General features: G+C 42.2%; 1 protein-coding gene across 1 annotated transcript; it reads left to right on the top strand.

Moving 5' to 3' along the window:
- Positions 1-646: 646 nt before the first annotated feature.
- Positions 647-7506, top strand: eef1e1 (eukaryotic translation elongation factor 1 epsilon 1). The gene is made up of 4 exons (XM_006634577.3): positions 647-778; positions 1938-2135; positions 5581-5676; positions 5984-7506. Exons 1-4 carry the CDS (start codon positions 686-688, stop codon positions 6122-6124), a joined length of 528 nt encoding a protein of 175 aa, XP_006634640.1. The 5' UTR covers positions 647-685; the 3' UTR covers positions 6125-7506.
- Positions 7507-19865: the final 12359 nt, after the last annotated feature.

Here is a 19865-nt window from a genome sequence, read left to right as displayed (position 1 = left end):
TGTCACCTGCATGCCTTCATGTATGTACACCTTCTGCTTCACCTGCCTTCTGTTGTTTTTTTTATGGAGTGGAAGTCTTTGAATCCCAGTGAAAGGAGGTTCTGTATTGTAGACAGGGCACTGGACATTAATTAGGACATTGTATGCGCTGGTAGTATATTGGTTTTCGAAAACAAAATGAAAAGAGGATCCACACAGTCACACACCCCCACACACACATACTTCCTTTCCAATTGTGCCAATGCAAAGCAAAAAGAAAAAACGTTTACGAGAATTAAGCTCAATGTGAACCTTCATGAATGTACAGTATGGATCACATCTCGTCCTACGGTCACATGGTAAACTGATCCGCCTTTTTTTTTTTTTAATCCGGGCGCTGTTTTTATGTTAACTCTGCATAACTTAGGATAACTATCGTGCTCTTTTCGTTCAGGTGCGTTTGCTCCTTGCCCGCGCAGAAAGCAAGAAAAAAAACCCGCTGTTGGTCTCTCTCTCCCTTTTTTTTTTTTTCCAAAGCTATAGCCCGCACCCCTGCTCCCACTTGCGGTCGGCTTCGTCGTGGGGAAATACGGTAATCAGGCACCCTTGCGCTTCTGACGCAACGCCTCGCTGGCGTGGCTCCGTGACGCAGCCCAGTCGCGCCGGGGTCGGCCCGCCCCCCCCCGCTTCCCGACGGCCGGCGAAGATGGCGGACAGGGCGATGCGAGAGCTCTCCTCGCTGGAGAAAGCTCTGGGGCTGAGCAAGGGGAACAAGTACAGCACGCAGGGGGACAGAAAGGTGACGCGGGTCTCCGCTGCAGTCCCGGGGACACGAGTCTGTTGGGGGAGAGGAAGGGGTGACCCAGAGAGAGAGAGAGAGGGGAGAGAAAAGGCAGTTGCGTGATGGCTGTACATGCTTTTCGCCATTCATTCGTCATCCCCACCCGTCCGCCTCTAAAGCGAGTGGACGCAGCGCAGCCTTTCACGGAAAACAGTCACATAAAACGGAGCTCAACTCAAGGGCTGAGGCGAGGAGCAAAATAAAAAAAGGCCTTCGATGTCCGTTTTGAGAGGCGAGGGGGTGGGGGGGATGATTTAGCGTGACACAGTCCTGTGCTGCTGCTGCTGCTGCTGTTGTTTGTTTTGCTGTCCGCATGCTGAAGTACGCAGGGGCTCGACATCTCTCTCCGGTTGGGCTCAATAGCCAGTTTAAATAGCCTAACGTGGTGTATCCGTGCGCACAGCGATACACGTGTGTACAAGCGTTTCGGTCCCGTTACCTTGTCTCTTTCCGACTACTGCTGTAGCTTTTGCACACGTTATAACGATTCACAGGCCTTTCCAGTCTCTCTAAAGCCCCCGGCTCATTCACGGTCTGTAGGTTCGTTTTTTTTTCCTGTTTGATGACGCCTGTATCCGAGCACTTGGAAGCCTTTCACTGAGAGAGAGATTTGAAGTGCGGGTTTGATTTCAGCACCGCCGGTATAACTGGGCGCATTTCGTCATGAGGCGACAGAAATTCACTGCCCTGTCCACTTCACTTCCCTTTCAGCTGTTGGCAGTGCGACTCCTGCGTACCATGGCTTCCTATGACGGAAACAGTGCAGTAGTAACTGTCAGGAGGTCGTGGGGCTTGCACTGGATGGGATCAAATATCGTTGGTTTTGAGGGGGGGAACAGGATATAAAAACCAACATACTGTAAAACACTTTCTCTTTCTACTCTTTTCAGCATGGAATAAACCTATTACTTGTTCCTTGACTGGAAAACACTGCTCCCTTGAACGGTGGGGTTAAAATCGTCCACCAACCTGTTTTTCTTGTGGGAGCAGTTCTCTGTAGCTGAAAGACCTCGGGGCTGAACCCCTTCCCGACCGGTGCGGAGAGCTCCCCGCTTGAGGGCTGGAGATATGGGGGTGCTGACCCTGACGCCTGCCTTCTGACCCCCCCCCCCCGCAGGTCCCGGTCCTCCAGGCCAGTGACGGGCCCAGCCTGGTGGGGCTGGTGACCATCGCCGCCCACCTGGTGCAGCAGGCCGGGCGCCCCGAGCTGCTGGGCTCCGGCGCCGAGCAGAAGGCCGTGGTGCAGCAGTGGTTGGAGTACAGGGTGACCCGGGTGGACCCCGGCACCAGGGAGGAGACCGGGACCATAATGAAGGTGGGCCGTTGCTCTCCTCTCTTTCTGGTTCTTGTCTTGTTTTGTTTTTTCCTGTTTTGCGGGTGGGACTGTTTTGCCCCCTTGAGTTGCAGCGAGAGAAAGGAGAAAGGAAAAAAGCCGTATCTGAGCCCTGGTGGGGGCGGTGTGGGTTTAAAAACGACGCGCTGGCCACGCCGGGTCGGAACCGGACTGCAGACGAGAAGCCGGAGCTCCGCCCTGAGTCGATCTGTTTGATAATTCCACCCATCAGTGGCACTGGGTGGTGTGAAGGTTTTTTGGGGTTGTATTTCCAAACTCATGTCTAGTTCAGTAAAAGAAGCAGTGAGCAAGTGAGTGTTTTATTTTGGAAATGAAGTACCTGTTGTGTGAAAGCTGCTCGCATGCTTTCGGGTACCAGCAGCAGATGACAGGCTCTTGTTAGAAGTTAAATCAACGGCACATTATTTTGAGTCAGTTGACTTTCGTCTCCTTTTTTCCGCAGAGCGCATTGTGATCGTTCGCTTTGATCCTTTTAACTCGGGGGGTCTTGTGTTCATCCACTCCATGCCAATGTGAAACGGTCTTAGGAGTCTGCTTTATCCACTGTCATCTTTCTTTGTTTTTTCATTACTGGGTGCCGCATGGAAATAAGTCTGACCCGTCACCCTAATTGAATATGACTTATTGACTTTGCTTTAATTATAGTTTCTGGAAATGAAAAGGTTTGTGTCTGTGCCGTTTAACTTGAGCAGCAGACTCCATTCCTCATCCTGTTTTTCCTTGCAAATCTCTTATGTCAGTGAAGTTCGACGTTTGTGCCACTTTAACTAAAGAAAGAAGGCAGCAGATACAACCAGGCCTCGAAACAGCCCCAGAGCTACACTCCCAGTTTCTCCTCCATTGAATTTCACAGCCATCCGAACGCTGACAGTAAATGGCTCGTTGTGAACAGATGAGGATGAATTGGTGCTGATCTCTGTTTACTAATGTTGTGTGTAATGTGTTTAGGAGGGTCAGGAAGCCTTAGATGTTGAAAGGACAGCTGTCTGTTAACCATTTGAAGCAGCAATTAGTGGAATCCTACAGCAGAAAGACCTTTTGTGTTTGTCTCTGATTGACTGTGACATCCTAATACACAGTTTCCTATTTGAGGATATTAAGTGTAATTCATTAATTAAATATGATCATTAGCCTTTCAGATTGTTTAGGAAGGCCAGTGAATTTCAGAAATGACCACAAAATCTCCTAATCTGATCAAAGGGTAGCAGAGCTGAAGCCAGTTTAAGCCATTTCTTTACAAAGCTTGTAGGACCACATCCACGATTAAAAAAAAAAGGAGAACATTTTATAATCCTCCTGTATTGAATGGTTGCAATTTGTTTGGACCCACATCGACACTTTGGTAATTTGTCAAGTTTTTTTTTACTGAAATTACTCATTTGACACTTTTCTTCAAAGCAACTTACATTCAAACCTATTTTCACATATGAGGTAATAAAATCTCTGTATTTATTATATTGAACAAGACAATAACATGAGAGCTCATTTTTGGAACGAACCAAAGTTCATTAGTGTTTTTTATTATCAAGTCATAACTTTCTGTGGTTTATAAGCCTGAGTTATTTTTTCTTTTACAACCAGTAGAGTAGAGAAAAGACTCCATTAAAAGCAAAATCTCACTTTTGCATTTCATTGCAGGGAAAAGAGTGATTGCTTTCTGGAACTATAAATTTAATTTAACTCGCAGAGTTAGGCATGCTTTTGATAATTCCTCGAATTAGATTCTGCCTTTTTGATTGCAGAATTATTCATCAGGAGGGAATGATAAGACAGTGTCTGTGTGTGTAGATTCTGTTTTGAAAGGTACAGTGCTGTTAAGGTCTGGCCAGGCTTCTGCTGCACTGTAGCTTCAGGGAATAAAGAGATACGATTGTGGAAGAGCAGTCTGCAGTCTTCATGCCTGCTTGGCAACATTGCACACTAACTAATTTGCCCTGGAGATCTGTGCTGTGAAAGTGGTGAAGATGGTTTTCTCCCCTGAGACCTGCACTTGGGCACAGTGCCAATTACAGCAAGAATTAAGGGATGGTTTATTAAATTAGTAAGAAAATGAGTCAATCTTGAGAAGTCTGCAACTTCCTTTGCATCTGTGGCAAAGTCTTAATTTGAGCAGCACATTGTACTGTAGGAGGTAACGTAACATGCAGAAATTGGCCTGAGGCGATGCGTTATTCACTTATTTTCTCATTGAATTAGGTCTCAGAAAACTATAAAACAAATGATTTTTTTATGTTCTGAAGTTGTTTTGGAAAGTGTTGGTTCAACAATGATTTTATACTTTATGCTAGAATATACACACTGTATTTAATATAGGAAAAAGACACTGGTGCTCTCGGATGTTAGTAGGTCTCAGCTACCCATCTTTACATCTTCTCATTATTCCGTTATTTCTGTGCTGTTGCTGTGATGTTTAGGTTTTTGATAAACTTTCTGAAAAGTGGGGGCCTTTCAAATTAGGATTGAAGATGCCCTGACGTCCTACCACCTGTCACAGGCAGTTAAATCAGCTTTGATCGAATGAAGCATCACGTATCCTGGTTTATTCTGGAGGACACTGGGCTGTTGACCTCTTCCTTGGTGGTCTATCTAACCCAACAGAGAGAGCTGCACCACCATCACTGAACTGCCTCCTCTGCATCTGCCCAGATGGCAGCAGAGGCTTGTGAGAATGGTTGTATTTTAGGAAAGATTAATGTTCGAATTTGCTCATGAAAAGGGTTCAAATTGATGTATTGTCCTTTCGGCTTTAAATTATCGCTGCTGTTGTGTTTCATGATATCCTAACGCAGTGCGTAGATGTGCTAGCATCTAGTCTGGAACAAGACATTGGCAACAGTCCATCTTTTCCATAGATCCAGTCAGTGTAGAAACAGTGCTGTACACAATGATTATATTGTTGTTTCCTCTAAGTACTAAATTAGTTTAAACTGTCATTATCCCAGAAACAGAATAAGAGGAATGCTTTGCAATTTTAAGGACCTGTGTTAGCCATAATTAGGTTTTTTGTTTGAAAGTGACACTCTGTATTCTGCCACCACCTGCTTTTGATGTAATACACAGTGGTAAAAAAAATGGAAAATGGAGTCCATTTATTCTGGGTTTTACACTTGATTTCACACTAATGTAATAGGTAATCAGCAGTTTTCGTGCTTGATTCCATTCATGTTCTATGAATCAAGCGTTGTGTGTGGCCAGTAAGGATCTTAAATGAGTAAATCTTTAATGAGGGACAAATCCACTGTGTTGTTTTCTTGTTTCAAGGATATTGAATAAAAGTATAACATGCTACATTGAACAAAGCCAGTCCTGTATAAAAAGTTCTTGACTTAGAGAAGAAGCTGTGTGGGAGGCTTTGAGTTTTTGTTTCTGAAATTGTTTTTTTTTTGTTTTTTTTTTTTCTTTTCAGGACCTTAATCAGTATCTGGAAGATAAGGTTTATCTGGCAGGAGATGACTTCACTTTAGCCGATATACTAATGTACCATGGAGTTCACCCGATCATGGTAAGGTTTCTGAAATCTTGTGCGATACAGAAGTGTCCCTTCATTAACTGCCTCTGACCAGAATTGCAGTGAACCCCTACATTATTAATCAAGTTTTGTGAGTCATTTTATTGTTCCAACTCCAGTGTCGTTTGAGCGCGTGGGTAAACGTTCCTCTGTTTTTTAACCTGATGGCGTAAGTGGCTTGGTTAGCCAGCAGACCTGAGACTGGACGGCCATCCGTCGAGGGGCCTGGCCAGAAGACCACGGCGGTGTGGCCGATTGACGCCCTTTTGTGTCTCCCCCTCCCCCTTCCCCCCCACTCCAGGCTGAGCTCGCGGTCCAGGAGAAGGAGACCTACGTCAACCTCTCGCGGTGGTTCGACCACGTTCAGCACTGCCCGGGGGTCCGCCAGCAGCTCCCCCCGGTGGTGGTCCTGAAGAACAGACTCTACAGCCACGCTCGCTAGGGGCTGCGGGCTTGTCCGAGAGGGCAGCGGGAGGCTGGCGGGGGGGGCGCCGTGAGGTTGAAGTCCGGACCGGCCCCCGCCAGCCGCGATCAGAACTGGTCTCCTGGGGTGTTTCCTGCCGTGCTAATGTCAAGGGTACCAAGAATGGGGCTGATCTGAAGCCAATTGTTGTTGTTTTTTTTTTTTAGATTTAGAAGTATTTATGAGTAAATAATCCGGGAGTTTCGTTTTTTTTCTGGGGCGAGCGGACGGGAGAGTTTGGAAGACAGCGGAAGCCCTCCCCTGCCTGTGGTCTTGGTGTGGCAGCTCTCGGTGCCATCCGTCCCCCTGGCGCGAGAGAGAGAGGTCGAGGCATGAGCAGTGACAGGCCTGTTAGTGAGGTCCTTAACCGGAGGCGCAGTAAAGAAGGGTTTAAAAAGCACGTGCTCACCACGCCTTTCGGTTTTGGGTTAGGGTTAGGGTTCACCCCGTATTCTTTTTTTTTAATACCGTTTCTTCCTCTATATGGTAATTGCTACAACTGTAAATTCTTGGAAGGTTAGTACTATACTGCTTTTGTCTTTGACTGCTAACAAAACCCCCTTTCAATCTTCACTTAATTACAACATTAACCGCAATCTTTAATATCTGTCCACAATTTAATATGAAGCGGCCTCTCTGTTTTGGAAGTGTTGGTAAAGTCCGTACAGCAGCTTGAAGGACAGATCCCCTATATGCTAACTGTTATTTTATTATTTATTTCCTTTTTGTACTTGGTTAGCTGGAGGGCTAGAAATTCTTTCATACTGGGTGCACAGTATATCGATTCTAAGTGTAAAGCCTTTTTCTAAAAGAATCTAGCAGTTAAGACTGAATGGGATCACTGTACATCGGCTCTGTCCATCCTTATTTAGAGCAAAGTTTGCAAATTCCAAACTGTGTAGCTACAAAATTGTGCGTCACTGTCGGTTGCCTGACTGTTAACACTCTGGTGTTGTACTCTTGTTGATCAACAGCAAAGGGGAAGTTACAACTCCATGCCTTTAAAATCTCTCCCCTGTTGTTTACAAAGCACAGTCCCATCCATGGCAGAAGCACCACCAAACTTCATTTAATTAATGAATGAAAAAATAATTTCGTTTGTAAGATGCAAGCAAATTCTTCATATTATGACTTAATTTGGTAATATTTACTTTTCAGATGCTTTTTGCTTTTGTCTCACATACTCCCGATCTTGATGATAAAACCCAGTTTTCTCTCCCTTTTTATTGTTACCTTTCCTGTCAGCTTTGTGGCGTCAGTACTGTATGTGAACTGTTGACTGCTTACAAAGCTGTAAACTTAATGTTATTTAATGGGTATCATGTATTGTCTTGTGCCAATAAAAAGGGAAATGACTACTACACTGGCTGCCCCTTGTGTGTGCTAAATTGTCTTAAAAAATCTTCTTGGTTGTAGATTTGCCTCTTTACATAGTATGGTTCCGGGAAAAGAGGATTTTGTGCAGTATGAACTTAGAAACCATATCCTGCAGTCACTGGAACATGCCTTGTGATTAGAATGGACAAGATACTGTAGCGAGGTCTGTAAGTGGCCTACTGTGTTGCATTAATTCTCTTTTGAATGGAAACAGCAACTGGAGCTGTTGCTCAGACCTGCTTGTGGAGGACTCTTTAAGAACCGACAGGCGGGCACCACTGGTCACTGGGAGTGTGACGCTCTGGGACGGGATGGGATCCCAGCCCAGCAGCATGGCAGCACATTCCTCGCAAGGATGAGGGACTTTCTGTTAATGAAACGATGGCAGGGTGGAGGATGAGGTGGCAGGAGCTTGCACCGCTGACAGACATTGGGTCACATCACAAGCCCAGGTGACGGCGCATGGCGGCACAGTACATCAGTGTCTGACAGGAATAGAGGGCGTGTCAGGTCAGGACTTGGTCGAGGGTGGTCTCACGGCGTCCCATCTTCTCTCTTCCTTCAAACACACTGAATCCTAAGGCAGGAGCCAGCAGAGCTGTGGCATTTCCACAGGCTGGAAAGCATCAAGGAATAATGAATGATCTGTGATTTTTTTTTAAGTTGAATTCTGCTGCTAACATTAATTGTGGATGTCAGTCACGTGATGTGGTAATGAGGGTGACACACAAGAGCTATTTACATACCTGGCAAAAAATATCATTTAATCCATCTTTTTTTATGAACTAATCTTCCCACATTGCTTGGCATAGCTGCATTAAATAAGTGCTTGTGACAGCGTAAGTATTATCCCAGAATTACAGTTTGTGACAGATCTACCAGACAGCCTAAGAAGATGGCATCTGACAGCCCTTTGCTATTATGCAACAGAAAATGTAATTTCCTGTGTGTGTGGGTGCGTGGGCAGGGGGCTGTTTTTGACTCTGTGGGGAACACGTAAAATAAAGCCCATAGCAACATACTGTACGTCGGCAACACTTGAAAGGTAAGCAGCATTTTCAGAGTTAAAGCCTGCTTTTCACCCAGAACAGTTCTCCGTACAACACTGGCTCACTGGGAAGCCCAGGTGTTCTAGGAGAGCAAACAAGAACAAGATGAAGCACATACGCCCATCAATCACGGAGCATTTGATCCCGAAACAGAGATAACGTGCACATGCGGAAGCTCGGGGGCATGGATCATTCCTCAGTTCAGGCTGGAGTGAGACTGCTCCAAAATTAGCAACAAACTCTACCTGTTCCAGCTCCAGAGTTCACACGGTCATACATTGCAGAACTGGCACCTCCGACGCGTCGCTGTGGCCAGCGACCCTGGTACCCCTTAAGAGACAGGGCGCTCATTCCGCCATCCCATCGGCTCAGATTGATGTCATGGGATGCTTACGGAACAAACGCACAGTAATTCAATTACCCAAGTTCAAGGCCCTCTTACTGTGTTTTGGTAAGTGGTTAAATGAGTCACTGCAAGCACAAGTCACTACATGCATTAGTAATTCACCGCACACCCTGCAGCTTTGCCGTCATCAAGACCTACCTTAGCAGGACGGCAGGAGTAATTCAATAAATTAGCATTCGTACATCAACCCCTGCTCCTGCCCGCGATTCACCTGTCCACTGGCCGCTGGTTTGCGCTTGCAGTGCGTGTTTGCTACTACAGTGTGTATATCGTATGGGTTCAAGCAAAATATCTTAAAAATTGGTTTGGGGGGAAGGTTATCTAAACTATTGCTATTCTCAATTTCACAGTTTTGTTTTGTGCGAAGAAACGTAGACGGAGTTGTGGTTCGCGTGGGATTAAAAATATATACATATAAAAACAGAATTTGAATCAGATCATAGCAGCTGGCTTTTGAATCACACGGTCTTTGACTTTTTCCTAGTCGTCCTGTGCTGCACACGTTGTCGTGTAAGTCCCTGACATGAAATCCTGAAAACCACAGACCGTATCCGGTGAGGATGATGTAGACGGCAAGAAGCCGAAAATGAAAAAGACAGTGCCATGTATTTGTATTTTAACGGTCTGAACATGTTCCAAATTACAAGGTATTTTTTTTTTGTTTGTTTGTTTGTGCCCTGCAGGACTTGCCGTGTAGCTTCAATTTGCGTCCTTTGGTTTAATCTCTTCTGATAGAACCACTGAAACAGCATCTCCACAGATGAGGTACTTACGTTAATAACAAGTGAAAATCGTGACAAAGTGTATCCTTTTTAAAAAAAAAACCCGCACTGCATCTGAAAGCATTAAGATGAGAGACTTCGGCAGTCTGTGATGTCCCTAGCAGAGCGGGCTGAGCCTGGAGATCCGTTACTCGTTATGTGGAAGATACAAGGGGTCAGCGCTCTCAGCAGAACCAGTAATGACCACCAAAATGTTTTAATTATCATTGGGGGCATGTGGGAGACTCACAGCTTCGGGGCCATCTGCATATATCTTTCTCCTTTGCGATTTTTTTTTAATTTCCCTCTTATTAAGTGCAGGTTTTAATCTGTAATGACTCGTCTACGAAAACCCGCAGTTAAATGCCCTTTTGCTTCTAATTTGTACTGTAGCTAGTTTATCCCTTTTCCTACATGACGGGCGGAGGCAGATTAATTTAGCTTTTTTGGCGACTGTGAAGTCTGACATCGGTATTTTTTTATACTCCGACTGTTTAAAACACTTCACGATGCTTTGCTCGCTACCTTGAAGTATTCAAGAGGTAAAATCAGCAAGGCCATCACCTGCTGTTTTGGGTTGACGCCATTTACAGAAAATAAAAATAATTTGTGGATCCTGTACGTTTAATCACAGTACTGCGTTTTAGGGAACAGCTTCAAACCGCGTTTCTGCGATTTCTACTGTTTGAGCCCGCAAACAATTAAATGTGCAGGGATGTAAAAAAAAAACAAAACCAGTTGTTCTCCAAGTGTGTCTGATTCACTGAATATGAAGATGATAAGAAATACTGCAGATTTTTTACGCATACTGTATGTCTGGACAGACAATGATGTGTAACCAGAAGTGTCCCTCTTGCTTTTGCCTCACTGTTTAAATGTTCATATTGCCTTTATTGCTCACTGATCTGATACTGGACCGGGGGCATGTAGGCAGACACAGCACGAAAATGTACTGTACCGTACAATGTACTTTACTCCAGTCAGCAGCACCGGACTCAACACATGACCTTCGTAGGGACAACTTTTTTTGGGGGGGGGGGGGGGGCAGAAGGAAACGTTAAGAGATGTGGGGGGAAAAATCTGCCAGCTGAAAGGTTCAGTTGAGTCGATGTGTCCTGTTTCTGCACTTTTATTTTGAAGACAAAACTGTATGTGTAGTGCAGCAGCCGAGGAGAGCCGCCCTCAGAGAAACCTGAAAAAGACGCGCAGCTGTGTGCGAATGTGGTTTTAGGATTTCGTAAGTCTAAAAAAAATCCCTTCGTTATTAAAAGACTCCTTTAATTGCAATAACTTATAGGGCTATAAATACGTCCCACCACTGAGATGGTCCTTTATCCGGCAGCTTTGTGAAGAGGTTAGCAGCTATCTCAGCACTCCTGTGTGCACGCCACTTCCAGTCAGTTATTTTGCTGATCTCTTTATTTCTTAGCTGAGCTCCCTACTATACAGAAAAACCTGCTATTGCGGGGCATCTTTTGGACCGATCTTACAGCTTATTAAGCAGACTCCAGAGGATGGGAAAAATATTAGGTGAAAGGCTTTGAAAAACAGAACAGGAAACCGTGAGTAAGACATCCCAGATACAGTTTCTTAGCTGTATTATAGATTGCAACTCAAATCACTGACACAAAGATTTGAAATAGTGTTTGCCTGACCACTTCTGCAAGGGATTAGTTAGTGTGAGACGCTTGCCCACCCATCCACTACCAGAAAGCAGGTTATTCCTAGGAAGAGTCTCTGCAGCCTGGAGCTTGCCGCAGAAGCAGCACATTCGACCTGACCGGCACGGCTCTGGAAAGTGTGAGGGAGCTATAAGCATTGGTGCCCAGGCAGGTGCGGGGAGTCACCACGCAGAGGGTGTTCCCAGGGCAGAATCGAACCCAAGGCCCAAGAGCTGCGAGGCATCGGCGATGCCCCTGCTCCATTTCACACGCAGGCCTTTAGTATCAGTTTAATTCATCTTCTTAAAGTCAACACCGGTCTCAAGACAGCCAAGACAGTTCCATGGCGGTGTGCTGTACAACACGTCTTCACGCAGTTGGCTCTTGGTCTGGGTTCAACCCACTGTCTCCCCCACGGTCATCTTCCAGGCGCCCTGAGCCGCACAATGACACAACCGGATGGACCAAAGCAGGGGAAACGCTGCCCAGGGCCGAGCCAAGCTGGTGCTGAAGGAGCCCCTGCTACATTTGCACAAGCGTGTGTGTACGTGCAGTGTGGTCGATCAGTTTTCCAGGAGTTCTGCTTCATTTTTCGCAGAAACTCACATCGATTCATCACTCCGTGTGGATTGACTAGTTACATGCACACAGGTTGCTTGCCTCTGTGGCCTCACAGAAGAGGGAAAAGCACAGACAGCGGGCTCTTTCGAGCCGCGGTGGGGCTGGACATGTAAGTCAGAGAGCAGATTGACAGGATGAGCTTCCCAGAGAAGGCAAATACTGAGGTGATGGGTGAGTGTGTCAGTGTTGAAAACTTGAAAAGGAGTTTGGCAGAAAACACATGGATTAAACAGATGTGCTCAAAAGTGCAGCCCCTCCCTCCCTGCGAGGTTTATTTGGGAGAGTTATGAATAAAGTTTCTCTTTCAGGCTAAATTTAACCAGCACATGATACACAGCTGATTGTAGGCTTTTAAAAAGTAATGTGACGCAGGGCCCCCATGAAATTGACATTTGCACCCATTAAAAGACTAAGCAAACGGGACAAGCCATCCCTTTGTGCTGCAGGCAGATCCAGCATGGGGCAACCTTGTCTTGTGTTCAGTCCACTGTTTTCAATAATCGCAAACACTGTATGCTTGTTACAGTGGTGCTTTTACACTAGTATTGATCCACAAACTTTGTGGCTTTGAACTGGAATCTGCCTTGGGGGTCTTGGAGCAGTGTAGCATCAGACATGCTGTTGATTCGCCCTGGATCATTTGCGAAGGTTATCTCAGTGTGCAACGGCAATTGAGACTGCGCAGGCACAATGGGCCCAGTGTTTGAGCTCTCTTTAGTTTATCAGTTAGCTGCCTGCTTCTACTGGCTTAAAAAAAGGCCAGCTTTTTTTATTTCCAGCCCCCAAAGTCTCCCCTTGTGACTGATATGGCTGTCATGTTTTTACACTCTTGTGCTGCATCTCAGCATTCCATTGGAAGGACTGTTTAACAAAGTGACAAGCATGTGATGTTCACATCGGATAAATTATGTCCTAACCACTGTTTCTAATCTACTTTGTTATCGAATCCATTTGATTTTGTGGGACATTATTATCTTGTTACAAGGAATTATATGGGTGTTCAAGGGGAGCTGGGCAGTGTGCAGGTGTTTGGACCACACAATTTAGACGTTGTGTAGCCACGGTGCTTTGTGACATTATAATATACAGCAACACAAGTTAGAGCAGTGTGTCCTAAGCAGCTTTTACCATCTTCCTTTATCAATATGTTTTGCAATAATGTCCTATGTTATGTCCTATGTCAGGGAAAAGCAACATACTGTATCAAACAAACGAGGCACCAAAGTCATGACAAATATGCGGTACATTCCAATAAGACTATCAGTTTGGAAATAAAGTTAAACATACCTCGTACTAAACTATAAGAATGAAAATTCACTAGAAAAGGAATGGAGGGATTCGATTTTGAATGTTCTAACTAAATGTTAGCTTTCTGAAATAAAAAGAACATTTTAAATTTGTACTGTATCTCTGCAACTCCAGTTTACAGCATTGGAATCCATTTGTCTTTTATTTTTGTCTGCCTCATACAGCTTGGTTCAGTATTCTAGACCTATGAACTACAGCCCATAAACTGAAGCAGTGTGTTCTAGAAATAAAAATATATCTTCAGCGGAATGTATTAATAAGATATTGCATATTTACTGAACAAATTCTCTTATGCTGCTACAGACAGATTATCTGCTTTTTACAATAGGATTTATGATTCTATTCATGAGTAATGTTTCTAGATTTGGGGGGAACCAGTCACAATCTGAATTTAGAAAAGTTCTGTCACACTGTATTAGTTCAGGAAATACATTTATTATTTAAATATTTATTGATTGCCTGTTTCTGAACCTTAGATTGACTCAAAAATAAAGCAAAACATACACACAGCATTAAGGCTTTAAGTTCTTATTTAAAATTAAAAAAATAGAACACTTGAAATAGAAATTAATTAATTTTATTCCTTGTTTGGACAAAGACACAAACATAATTTAAATATATAAGAACATACATACTGTTGTAAAAAGCAGACGATTTGCCTTTAGGAGTACAAAACACCCATCCCACAGTCCTAACCCTGGCATTGCAGATACCAGGTCTCCCTCCTTGTTCCTTCACTTCCTTTTGTGAAACAAAAGCAGTGACAATGCACGATGTAGTGTAGTGTAGTCAAGGACAGTGAGACATCACCTCAAGGGAAGTGTCATAAAGAAAAAAATCTTAGGCCAGTATCCACACAGCGACACCTCTGCTAAAACAGTGAAAATGAAGAGGTCATGTTGCCTTTTTTGCTGTCCTTTTATGTTCTTAACCCTTGAGAAGACACCTGGCCAGAGTCCATCACTTAAAAGGTCCCATGCAGCCACATGCATTGAGCAGCAGGGACTGTTAGTCTTTGTTCTGAGTGTTGCTATAGGCTGTAGTTTGTGGCAGCTGAAAGCTGGCGACCTGCAGGAGAAAACTGAAGGCTCAGTTCCTGCCAAGAGCTCAAGAGAGTGGCTGAATCCTCTCTGCAGAGAAACAGACACAGCGATTGCTGTCCGTGAAGGAAACCTGTGATGGCGCAGTCCCTGAAGGACTGATGTTTCGCTCAACTCCTATCACGTCCTGTCTAATGGAGCATTAGCCAGTTTAGCCCAGTTTTATACTCGCACAATTGTATCTTATGTTGCTGAACTCAGAATCGGTCTTTAGCAGTTTAGAACAGTGCGTATTGGTGCTAGTTTTATATGTTAGCTATATAGGACATCAAGGACAGATAGCGTGGATTGCTCAGTGAAAATTATGCAAAAAATTTCTCTCTGATGAGACATCTTGTAACTGTCCTTTAACAAGACTTTAACGTGTTAGATGGACATAAAAAAAGACTAAAATGTTTTAAAAATATTAAGAAAGGCAATATATGAAAGTCCTAAAGCAAGGAGATCTTCTTTTAAAAAATCACAGTCCCTGAAAATCGTGTATGTCCACTGTCACAAAAAGCAGTAGCTATGTACTGTAACTGCAATTTAGTTATGTATATTCCATCAAATGTTTTTATGCTAGACCCTAGTTAATTGTCTAAAAATGAAAGCATGCATTTACTGGATTTCCCTAAATTTGCTTTTAAGTGCTTATTGACATGTGCTCTCTGACTGGCGTCCTGTCTGGGGTGTACTTACTGCTTTTCTGGGATAGGCTCTGTCTCCCCTGCAATCCTAAATCAGATCAAGCTGTTAGATCACAGACGGAAGTTTACTGACACAGATAACATAGGATACAGTACTTTAGGTATTTTCCATTGCCTCGTGTTTTAAACATTAACTTTATTAAAATAATCTCAGAATCAATTCCTGTTGATGTTATGAAACCCCTCCCATGAGTTTTTCTCATGTAATGTTCATATTCAGATTTACTTTTGCAATGCTGGTAGATCCAGCTAGTTTTCTGCAGGTAACAAAAAGCACTAGAAAGAGTGCAAGAGATAATACTATCACAATTGTAAAAAAAAGTATATGTATATACTTTTGTATATGAAAAATACATCAGCCAAGACATATCAAAATGTATTGCCTGCTCTAAAAATAATAACATAGTGGTGTTTAGATATTATTTATTTACAGATGACAGAATAAGTGGAAATGTGTTTAAAATGTGTTTTTTTAAATAGCTTAGTATTCAGATTGATGTTCCAAAGGTTTTCGGAAGCTCATTTGTATATACACAGATGTCACGTGCATAGTCATTAAGATGCAAATGTAGAATATGCCATAGTTAGAATTTTACTTTAATTAAAAAGAGCAATTATTATTGCAGGTTTGTCATACAGTATATACAAAATTCTGTATATCTGTCTGTTGTTAATATTTAATTTAATTTGAAATGGTTATGTACATCTTAAATAATGAATTGCACAGAATGTGCAGCTACAGTATTTTGACTTTTTTCCTACAAAAACAAAGAAGTAAAGGGTTCACTTTATGAAGAGAGTCACCACTGTGAACTCCCAGACACATTTGTACTGTGTTGTACTTCACTGTAGACTGTAGGACTTTGAAAATAGTGTGATACATTCTCTCCAGAGTCCAAAGAAATGTGCTGCTTTGTACTTGTTTCTCTGATATATGAAACAGGTAATGTGAATAGTAAGTAAATATCCTCTTTAATTTTTTTTTTCACCAAACACTGTTCTTCACCCAGGTGACTCCTTAATACTGGCAGTAATTGTAAAACTGCCTCCGGGTTTGAGCATGTGTGTGTGTGTTGTGCTCACTGATCACATCTACAAGTTTTAAAAGGAGTCCTCACTTTTTTTCTCTCTCTTCATCTTTAGGAGAGGAAAATTAATAAATTTTATAATACCCAACTCGCAATGAGGGGCCAAATCTTTTCAGCATTTCCAGTCCTGTGAGTTAATTTGACAGCTCATCGGTGATGTGTATTCCACTTCAGAGAGGCAGGTACCCTAGGGCTAGCCAGCTGTATTGTGGGATGCTTACAGATTTGGCTGGCTGTTCCTGCTGGGTGTCATCTGTCTTCTTGGTCTTGCGGTGGATAATTTTTGTCCTCCTGACATCATCTGCCTGAGCAGTTTGTGCCTGGCAGGCCTTGTCTGTCCAGGTTGAGCATCAAACCTAAGAACCGTGCGCCTAATCTGACAAGGCACAACTCCAAACACTGCTGCCCCAGGGCCACTTTGACCAAGATCAAAATCACGGCCCACAAACTTCTAACCATCAAGACCGTGGCCCTGGTCTTCCATCACAGATGCAGCCAGGGGACTTATTTTGCTCACGCAAAGAATGTCCCCACTTTCTCTCCCATTCCTGTCACTTTAATTCCTTGCATCTTGGAAGAAGTCTGCCTCAACAGGTTTGGGTTTCCCTGCCTGTTGCCAGCAGTTGACTTAGACACCGCCACTTGGATGAAGCAATCCTTTAGTAGATTATCATTGCTAGACAGCCTGTGGGAAAACTGACAGCATTCTGCACGTTAATCTCAGGATGCTGCAATCTGGAGTGCTGTAAACACTAATAGTAAAGGACACAATGATTCCACCGAGAGAAGGCAGTTTATATTGCAAGACAAAACTGACAGGGCTGGTTTAGTAAAAATTTCCAAAAAAGCACATGATGACTACATATGTTGATTTTCAGGCTTTAAGCTACAGATATTTCCATTTCTAGTTTCGACCACTTAACTACATGGTACAGAATGACAGCAGGGAAGCGTAATGCAATATTGTTTGTAGTTATCTTTCTAATAACTTACTGTAATCGCATCTTATTTTTACCTTGTTGAGTGGACGGCTCGAAAGAGCTTCCCTGGGGAAGAGCACTTTCCTGCGGAGATGTTGGCTACACCCCGTGTCATAGGGTCGTTGCCAGACCAGAAAGAGAGACAGGTTTATGTAGCATGAGAAGGTTCTCGTTCCCTGATGACTAGTCTGTGTAATTTATCAACCTAATTCAAAGCAGTTATCGGCAGCATTTTTTTTTCTACTTAAAAAGTGCTCATTCGTGTTCCCCTGAAGGCCCGGCTCTGAGGGTTCTGGGCTAAAGACAAGCAAAAAGTCATTTTTCTTGCCAAGCTAAATAATTATACCCATTGGGGAGTACAAGAGCCCCCTCGTCAGAGCTGTTGGAGATGGGGTTTTTTTTTAACCTGTCACCAAAAAAAGCACTAGTGGGGATTCATCCATGAACTATTTACATATATTGTAAACATTCGTCCAGGAAGATCTTCTTTAGAATGGTTCTTATCTGTCGTGAGTCTGTGTGCTCCGGGATTTTTATCCCAGGTTCCCGATGTCTTCTTTTTACCATAACGACGCCATGCATTTCTGAATCATTTCCTATTTCGTTCACTCTGTGCAGCCTCTGATATGATGGATACTCTTAGCTATTTGAGAGATTGCTCCCTCAGTTTTCGGATTTGGCTTTAATAGGCTGTGCTAAAGGTGTTAGTCTTCGACTTCCCTTGTGATGTTACTTACTGGAATATAACATTATTGTAAAACACATTTCTAAATTTAAGGCGTGCAGCTCACTGCATACAAAAAATTAAAATTAATTTAATTTATTTTATTGAATACATGTAATTCACAATTAGCAAAATATTTTTTACATAAAGAGATGTAACAATTTTTTAAAGACTACTGAAATAATTATTAGTTTTTTTTATTTGTTTTTATCCATAAATTGAGTAAATATAAAATACTATGGTGCCAGTCCACATTAACTGCATTTTATTTACATTTTTATTATATTCGTTTGGCTGCGTATATCAAAAAATCATTTTAAATAATAGTCTAAAATTGAACAGGTTGTTTTAAATTGTAATTATAATAAAAATAAACTGTATAAAAGCTCTTTGGTCTGAGATTCACTGAAACTGAAACACACAGTTTCAGCTTTAAGCTTTAAGAACAACTAAAACTACCTATAAAATAATGGTAGGAAGCAGGAAGAAAGATAGAAAAATTATTTCAAAGTACAAACAACAAAAAACAATGAGCAGCTTCACCTCAGTTATTGTATTTTATTGAGCTACTGTTGAAAGATACATGTTGACTGACTGAAACTATCGTATATGCATAATCCAATATTCCACATTTCTTTTTCAAATCTGGACCCTCGTTTATTTTACATGTGATCAGTCACTGCAGCCCTGAAAAACCTTTACTAAATCTATATGAATGTTTCTATTATTTATGTCCGCTGTAAATAATTATTGTGTCTGTAGTGCATCCAAAAATACCTCTGTTTGATTAAAGAGAGAGTAATGATATGCATTTTTACTTTTGGTTAACATAAATCTTGTTTTTTATTTCAAAGAAACAATCCGGGTCTCACTGCTTAAAAGATAAACTCAAATATTAGCCTTTGTATTTATGTCTTTTTAGTGCTATGTGTGAAAGGGAATTCTCCAAGGACTGAATGAGCTTCTTCAAACAAAATAAATGCAGGAAAAAAAACCCACAAAAATCATTTTTTAAAATGTAATAGACATATTTCTGATTCAATACTATTGTATTTCACAGCATTTAAAATGATTACCATCAAGTAAAATCAATTGAGTAAAATCCACATTTTAAAAAAGGTAATATTTTTATTTTCATTATAAATGTTCCGTAAGTGATAAAAAGGCATAAGCTTAAGTGTCATGCCTGAATAAAGCTTGACATTCATCACATCAACAATACAAAAAAGGCAGCTGTTTCAGTATTTCAAAATGGCTTTGCTATTCATCCAGGATGCAGTGCAAAATAAGTTTTGGCAGGTAAACGATAAGTATGCAGCAGGCTTTGTTTTGAATGCCAATGCACACTTTACTGCACAAATAAATTGTTTAAATTAGGAACAAACCAACTAGAATAGAAATTTGGATTTCTCATAAAGCTTTTCATATTTCTAAAACTCTGTTTGATAAGGGCCCTGCCGTTATATGAATATAAAACTAAGCCCTCAGACTGTCACTGTAAATTGATCTGAGTGACAACATCTTACTAGTTCTGTGCAGAGCGTCGTCATGGCACACCAACATCATTCTCCTCTTTTTCTTTAAGGAGCTCTAGACAAAGATTATTACAGCCATGCAATCTAGATAACTAAGTGTATGAAATTGTACCTTTTCACCGTAAACAATCCAGGATATGTTAATGAACAATATGGAGTGATGTCCTTTACCGTCACACATCGTGACGTCAAATGTGGCTACAATGCAATATGCAGTATTTCATCAAAAGATCAAATGCACACCTGAATGTGTATTTGTTTAATAATCAGTGTCAAAATCAAACTAATGAGTATATTATTATTATTATTATTATTATTATTATTATTATTGTGAACAATAATAGTAGTAATAATAATAATACAAAACCATTTCAATCCCTATTTTCATACACACAAAAAGGAAATATTTTTAATCTTGTAT

The sequence above is a fragment of the Lepisosteus oculatus genome, chromosome 6 (assembly GCF_040954835.1).
Source record: "Lepisosteus oculatus isolate fLepOcu1 chromosome 6, fLepOcu1.hap2, whole genome shotgun sequence".
Lineage (NCBI taxonomy): Eukaryota > Metazoa > Chordata > Actinopteri > Semionotiformes > Lepisosteidae > Lepisosteus > Lepisosteus oculatus.
This window is presented reverse-complemented; position numbering and strand designations above follow the sequence as displayed.

What these genes read in the sequence shown, in the direction of transcription:
- eef1e1 (XM_006634577.3), top strand. Translation starts at nt 686, where the DNA reads ATGGCGGACAGGGCGATGCGAGAGCTCTCCTCGCTGGAGAAAGCTCTG. An exon ending in GCACGCAGGGGGACAGAAAG is followed by an intron (nt 779 to 1,937) that starts GTGACGCGGGTC and finishes CCCCCCCCGCAG; the next exon opens with GTCCCGGTCCTCCAGGCCAG. An exon ending in ATGGAGTTCACCCGATCATG is followed by an intron (nt 5,677 to 5,983) that starts GTAAGGTTTCTG and finishes CCCCCACTCCAG; the next exon opens with GCTGAGCTCGCGGTCCAGGA.